General features: G+C 41.3%; 1 protein-coding gene across 1 annotated transcript; it reads right to left on the reverse strand.

Annotated features, from left to right (window-relative positions):
* Nucleotides 1–360: 360 nt before the first annotated feature.
* On the reverse strand, nt 361–5,838 carry HMGB1 (high mobility group box 1). Its single transcript, XM_008943491.1, has 4 exons — nt 5,675–5,838; nt 5,264–5,409; nt 4,125–4,299; nt 361–2,136 (listed from the first exon to the last, which is right to left on the reverse strand). Exons 1-4 carry the CDS (start codon nt 5,822–5,824, stop codon nt 1,960–1,962), a joined length of 648 nt encoding a protein of 215 aa, XP_008941739.1. The 5' UTR covers nt 5,825–5,838; the 3' UTR covers nt 361–1,959.
* Nucleotides 5,839–7,020: the final 1,182 nt, after the last annotated feature.

A 7,020-nucleotide genomic window follows, 5' to 3' on the forward strand; every position in this document is an offset into this window, starting at 1 on the left:
TGTCTGTACCGAGACCTCGTGAACAGCATCGTCCTCCTGTTTGAAACAAAGCAGGGATGTACGGATCTGAAAACACCAGCACACAAACACACACAAAAAAAACCCTCAGGATATGAACCGAGCCATTTAACTAAGTATTTAAAACCTCTGCAATTATTAGTTTATTAGTATCATCCAGGATTCAGATGTTCAATATTTCTCCTGAAGTTATACATAAATGCAAATTGAAATAAGAATCTGAAAGTCAAAATTGTATAACAAAACAATACTCCATCACAAAAGCGTGTAAAATTACAAGAATGCTTTTTTCTTTTTTTTTTTTTTTAACTTTTTTTCTTTTTTTTTTTTTTTTTTTTTTTTTTTTTAAACACTGGCACTTAAGAGAACCATAATTTTGTAACCACAAAATTGCCAAATTGTCCCCCAAACTGGTAAGCAGGTATATGTGAAAATAGTTACAGTTGCCAGCACTCGAAGTTTTACTAAATATGCAAAAAAACCCTTAGCTTTGGTTTTGGAAGAGAACTACATTTGACCAAATTAGACATTGTTGGTATACCATAAACATTTCACTTTTTAATGCAAAATTTAATAAAATGTACTTTTCCATACAGCTATATTTAACTTAAAAGTGGGCAAACATTAAGAGTGCGGTATAAAACCTAACAGGAAAAATACATCTTATCTCATTTTCAATTTGAGACAATATACAACTTTTTTTAAAGGGCTAAAACTAGAATTTCAAGAATACAAATATGAATTTACATAGATTTAACAAATAATAATGGTACCATTTATAGAAATCTTAGAAAGAAAAAAATCATTTCTCGTGGGCCATTTGCTACCAGGAGAGTTTCATGGTATAAAGCCCGTGGCCATCACCAGACCTGTCACCAAAAAATAATATGGTAATTCCATGCTTTTAACTTTACACATTTTAGGTACGCTCATCGCTTGCAAGGTGTTCAGAGATTTACAAATCCAACTTCCATTACATGGTAACGGAGTCACACCTGTAAATTCCTCCACACCGGATGGACATACGCTCTCCCGAGGGGTCCTTCTAGGACAAAATTTAACGTTCCCTCCCTCCCCGTCCCCCCTGCCCCCAAGTATTTAATTTCTGTAAAACTGAACTCTATACTTCTCAACTCTCCAAGACTGGTAAACTCATGCAACTCAACAGAATATTACATTTCACAAAAGTCTGAACAAGTATCAGTTTGCCGAGATTGACTGCTTTGTTTTGTTTCCAGTTAAGGAAGAATATTCTTTCATCATATGCCTCTATATTTCTTTTCTTACCCTATCCAGATCAAAGCTTTGTTTATCAGCTGGTTATATGAAAGATGAAAACTGTAATATTCCTGTGATCCCATATGGGTGTTCAATAAAGCAAAAGATGAGTTCCCCTCAAAAAAAAAAAAAAAAAAAAAAAAAAAAGAGAAGAAAGTGTGATTTTTCAAGGGCACCTATTAAAAGGACAACAATACTAATAAAAAAAATTGTATTTACTTAGAAGCATTCAGAATGTCAACAAAACAGCTGTAACTTTTTTTTTTTCCTTTTTGCAATTACAGAGTGGTATTCAGTTAACAGAACAATTATTTTTATGATGCATCAGAGACAACTGAAGATGAGAGATGACCTACATCCCCATGTACAACTAATTTGTGCTGTGCACCAACAAGAAGAACCTGCTTTAAAACTCCCATGCCAATTTACAACCCCCACACTGTACCAGGCAAGGTTAGTGGCCACTGAAATACCACTAAGGACAGGGCTATCTAAAGACACATTCGGTAGTGTGTTAACTATACAAAAAAAGAGACACTGTACAGTTTAAAAACAAATCTTACACAGCCTTACATTTCAATTTTTTTTTCTTTAAAAGGAGTGAGTTGTGTACAGGGGGGTTAAATGCTTTATAGACAAGAAAGAAATTGCTCTAAAAGAGACTTATTCATCATCATCATCATCTTCATCCTCCTCCTCTTCCTCCTCTTCGTCATCTTCATCCTCTTCATCTTCATCCTCGTCCTCCTCCTCCTCCTTCTTCTTCTTGCTCTTCTCAGCCTTGGCAACTACTTTTTTTCCTGCATCAACCTTCCCTTTGGCCCGGTATGCAGCAATATCCTTGGAGGAGAAAAGCAGGAAGAACCTCTCAAAGATTTAACCAGCCAAGAGCTCCGAGCAACTTCCAGACGGGACTCATGATGAAACCAGAGCCACCCAGGTGTCTGCCCCTTCTCCACACCACCCACCACGGCAGCACCGGGAGCTGCAGCTTCAGCTACAAGGTGAACCGAGGCCCCATGCTAAAGAAAGGGGAGCCCCCCACTGCAGGAGCGAGAGCGGCGCCCCGCAACCCGCCGCTTACGGCTGCTGAGGAACCTCCGCCCTCGGCTTCTGGGAACAGGGAGAAGCTGCTGCTCGGGTGCTACGGGCACAGCTGAGCCCGCTGTGCCCCAAGGGAGGGAAGCAGGGAGGTCTCTTAAGGTGCCTTTCTAGCCCTGCCTTCCATGACGCCCGAAGGAACGCACAAGAAAACCCTTGTTTGAGGCACAGCCATCCCAAAGCCATGAGAATGACGAGGCCTAATATTTGCAACGCTGTGCCTCACCAAAGAGCAATTACACACAATTCTGCCTAACCCAAGCTTACAAAATAAAAGGTAGAAGGACTTGATTAAAGGGTAGACAGTGCCACCTTCTGCATGCAATAAATTTATTCTAGTGGTTTATAATGCACAAAATTCAGTTCCTGTTCTGGGGAAGTCAAAACTGTACCTGGAAGAGTGAGCCAGAAAACACGGTTAGACTTCCCGACTTTGTGCCAAAATAATAAAACCCATTACGTAACAGAATTGATCTACAGGACTTAAACACAGCAGCTACAGAGAAACATCAACATCTTTAGGCAGATGGTCCAAATCTTCAAGTACCCCCCACCCAGTGAACACTATATCACTAATTTTAAAGAGTTCCCTCACACTCTTAAAGCTTAGCATGAAACCTTCGAAGACACGATATCCCCCAAGTCAAAGGCCAAGCAGTGAAATACTGAGACTGCTGCACCTACAAAGCCCATTTGGAAGTGTTAAAAATAAAGACAATGCTAGTGAAGATCAGAAAAGCTGGGAATAAAGATTAACAACTCTTTTAATAATAAGAAAATAATAATCTTACGAGTTGTCTTGGCTGTACATACAATTACCACGCTGAAGAGTTCCAGCTGCACAGCCAGGACAATACAGAAAGCTTCTAGACCTCCAGCTCCTCTACAGCATGTAATTAGGACTCTGAGGAGCCACCTTGCTCACTACAATGCTACAATTTTCAAGTACTTTTGTTTGCCAGCAGGAGAAATACCCAGAGGAAGGTCAGGGCACACAAATGGATATTCGTGGTATGCACTAGCTATAGGTGGTTGATGACCCATTGTCAGCATCACCAGGGGAGGCTCGTGTGCATCCACCTCCTCCCTCACCTTCCTCCTGTGGGCTGGGAATCTGCCTCTGGTGCAACATGCTTCTAGAGCTCCAGCTACGATGAGGAGATTGAGCTTTAATAATTCAAGGAACTGTATGACATGCTGCTTACTATGTATTATTAACTACGTTGATTACCAGACAGGAGATGGACACAAAACGGGTACAGGAAAACCACGTCTGAAACTAGCATCTCATCAGTGTTCTGATGTTATCCCAAGAAAAAAAAACAATTTAAAAAAGCATCTAACTGCACCAATCACCCTCATGTTGAGGCATGCTCACCAACACCTCCAAAATTAACATGAACCAATCTATTCTTCATTGGCATTACTTAATACTATCAACTTAAGTCAGATACTGCTGCGACCTGTTGTTTTAATAACAACAGAGATACCACAGCATCTATTAAAACCATCACTGATGGCCCAGAACAACGGACAAATGCAAACAGCTGAACACAAAGGACTGAAATTTCGTGTTATAGTAATAAACTATATGCTCCCTTACGTGATGTTTTCCAACAAATATATTATAATTTGCAACATCAAGTGCCAGACTACACCAAAAAAAAAAAAAAAACGTCTAAACTGAGGTTTGACCTCCCCAAACTCTCCATAAATGTCAGAGTTACCTTTTCGTACTTCTCCTTCAGTTTAGCAGCCTTTTTTTCGTAAGGCTGTTTATCATCTGCAGCGGTGTTGTTCCACATCTCTCCCAGTTTCTTTGCAACATCCCCGATGGACAGACCGGGATGTTCTCCTTTGATTTTGGGACGAAACTCAGAGCAAAACAAGAAAAAAGCCGAACTACAGAAGTTGGGGGAAAGAGAAAAGGTTATTTTCATTTTAGACTTTACTATAGCAGAAGGTTTGGTGACCTTTGTAACTGTTTCTTAAGAGCGCTTTGGAAAAGCACCTAAAAGGAGACAAATGTTAATTACACTGGAAGGTGTTGGATAAATGACTTTGAAAATCTAACACATTCTTGTCTCTTAAGTAATGCCGCACATCTGGTCCCATTTTTGGCAGAACCCCCAGAAAGGCAAATTTTATATACCATATGCAGAGAAAATCTTAAAAAAAAAAAAAGAAGGAAGAACGAGCAAATGATACCAAGGAAGCAAATGTTGTGTCAAAACTGTTAAAAGGCAGAGAAGCTGCAGGATTTGTTATGAAAACTAGGGCTTCCAGATGACAGCATCAGCTCAGATACGAACATTCGCTTGGACAGGAACTTCCCTGTTCCTTTCAGCATTAGCTCCATTTAACACACACACAAATACCTTGCTACAAAGCACTAGTGTCTAGTACCAGGTTTGCCTGAAGTCAGTAGTCTTCATCCAATGGCTCAAGTTTTAATTCTCCGAACTGTTTTTTGTGTGAGATCATCCCTCTAACCCATACTGTGCAAAAGCCTCTTCATCAAAACTTCAGCTCAAGTCAACAGGTAGGGAGAAGAGGGCCTGGGATATTTTACTGACGTTTTACACTAGAATTACCCTCTGAACAGAAATTACAGATATGGGTCACAACTGCATGTCACTGATTTCTGCATCCACTTTTAAAGGCTGACAGCATTCCAGCTGCGATAGAGGAACAACTTGGAACCACAGACCTGTGATTCCTAACTAAAATCTCAGCCTAGCTTTACAGTGCTGGTCAGGAAAATCATGTAGTCTTGTATTTCTGAAGCTCCTAAACCCATCATTTTACAGATGAGACTCCAGTGTGAGGGTTCCAAACGAGGTAAACTAATGAAAAATCTACTTACGGAGGCCTCTTGGGTGCATTTGGATCCTTGAACTTCTTTTTTGTCTCCCCCTTAGGTGGTACATAGTTTTTCATTTCTTTTTCATAACGAAGCTTGTCAGCCTTTGCCATATCTTCAAACTTCCCTTTCTCCTTGGAAGACATAGTCTGGAAGGCAATTAGAATTACAGAACATCTCAAGTTAAAGGGGACCTGTAAGGATCAAAACGCTACTTTAAGATTCAAAAGCACATCCAAGTCCATTCCAAAATTTCATCTGGGGCAGCTAAAGGTAAGGCAACGACAATGGGTAGTTACCTCATGGCTGCACTTCATACGTATCTAAAGCCTTAACTTTTAAAGAAGTAATTTCCAGTCCCAAGTGGTATTTCACACTTAAGGTTTTGTGGTTTTCTGAAGAGGTTTTTCCTACCTTCCATCGTTCTGAGCACTTTTTTGAGAACTCTGAAAAGTTCACTGAAGCATCTGGATGTTTCTTCTTGTGCTCCTCCCGGCAGGTTTGCACAAAGAAGGCGTATGAAGACATTTTACCTCTCGGCTTCTTAGGATCGCCTTTGCCCATTTTGGATGATTTTCTGTAACAAAGCAAAAAAGACACCTTTAAAACTTCTACTTTTTACAAACCAATATGGGAAGTAAGCCACAATGAAGCATCATGCCAAACAAGACCTGTCAGAGCAGTATTCCAAAATCATACAACAGGAAGAAGTTTGTCTTCTGGAAAATCTAGCGAAGATTTATTTCTGCCACCACTGTTTGAGGTGACCTGGATGCAAACAATCTGAAATCTCAATGTGCCTTCAAAGCCTGCAGTTCTGGTCTCCTGTGAATAAAAATGTCCCTTCCAAGCGATCTGAAAGCAAGTACCAGTGGAGACTGCACTCCTTGCTGACTGCCAGTGTACCAATCCTACGCTTGGAAGGAGTAAGTTATTTTGAGAGAATGGAAAAAGTACCTGACTATCCTGTCTCAGCGGGCTTTATGGGCTACTCATTTTTTTAAATTCCTAACGCCTATATTTCTACCTTCCTCCCCTGTAGGCCTTGGGTGTTCATTTGCAAAAGATATTTTTTCTAATTATGATTTTTATATGCCATATATTATCACTCTCCTTTAAGTTTACTGTGGAAACTTATTCTCTCTTTGGACGTGTACCTAGAAATACAGGAATGAAACACCATACTCAGTAAAACATGTTACAACCAAACCAGGGACGCTGAAAGTACAACATTTACATACAACGAGCAAGGCCATGCTCAGCTCGAGGGCTATCGGACTCTTTCAGGGACAGAGAGGGAATGAAAAATACCTTCCTGGAACTTTCACACCCAAGTCAGACATTCAGAGTATTTCTTCAAAGCTCGCTGGAAAAAGCCACTTGCACCCTGACAAACTCTGCTCTTCAGCAGAAAAAAAGCAGCAGAGGCACTGCCTGCCTGTATTGCCACAGAGGCAGTGTTTCCTATCGGTTTGGCGGATAGACAGAAACAGATTTCTGCTCTGTGACTAAACACGTCCGGTTTGAAGTTTCTATCAAGTAAACAACAGGGCTGAAGAACCAGGAGCCGCTCCGCCCTCCCATGGAACCTTGATGGCCCCCAGCCGGCACCCGCGCCTTGGCTAGCGGCAGGGGCACCTCCCGCTGGGTGTGGGGGGCGGCGAGGGCTATGGGGAAAGGGGCAGGGGCGCAGTGACTGGTGGCGGGATCAGGCACCGCGACACGAGTGCTGCGACCGTGAGCTGGCATTTAAAAGCCTC

This window comes from Merops nubicus, unplaced genomic scaffold (genome assembly GCF_000691845.1).
Source record: "Merops nubicus isolate BGI_N331 unplaced genomic scaffold, ASM69184v1 scaffold20287, whole genome shotgun sequence".
In the NCBI taxonomy this organism is placed as follows: domain Eukaryota; kingdom Metazoa; phylum Chordata; class Aves; order Coraciiformes; family Meropidae; genus Merops; species Merops nubicus.

Excerpts from the sequence above, each read along its gene's own strand:
- HMGB1 (XM_008943491.1), bottom strand. The coding sequence starts at position 5,824 with ATGGGCAAAGGCGATCCTAAGAAGCCGAGAGGTAAAATGTCTTCATAC. Across the intron at positions 4,300-5,263 it reads AATGCACCCAAGAGGCCTCC|TTCGGCTTTTTTCTTGTTTT; the intron begins GTAAGTAGATTT and ends CAACTTCTGTAG. Across the intron at positions 2,137-4,124 it reads TGAAGGAGAAGTACGAAAAG|GATATTGCTGCATACCGGGC; the intron begins GTAACTCTGACA and ends TTCTCCTCCAAG.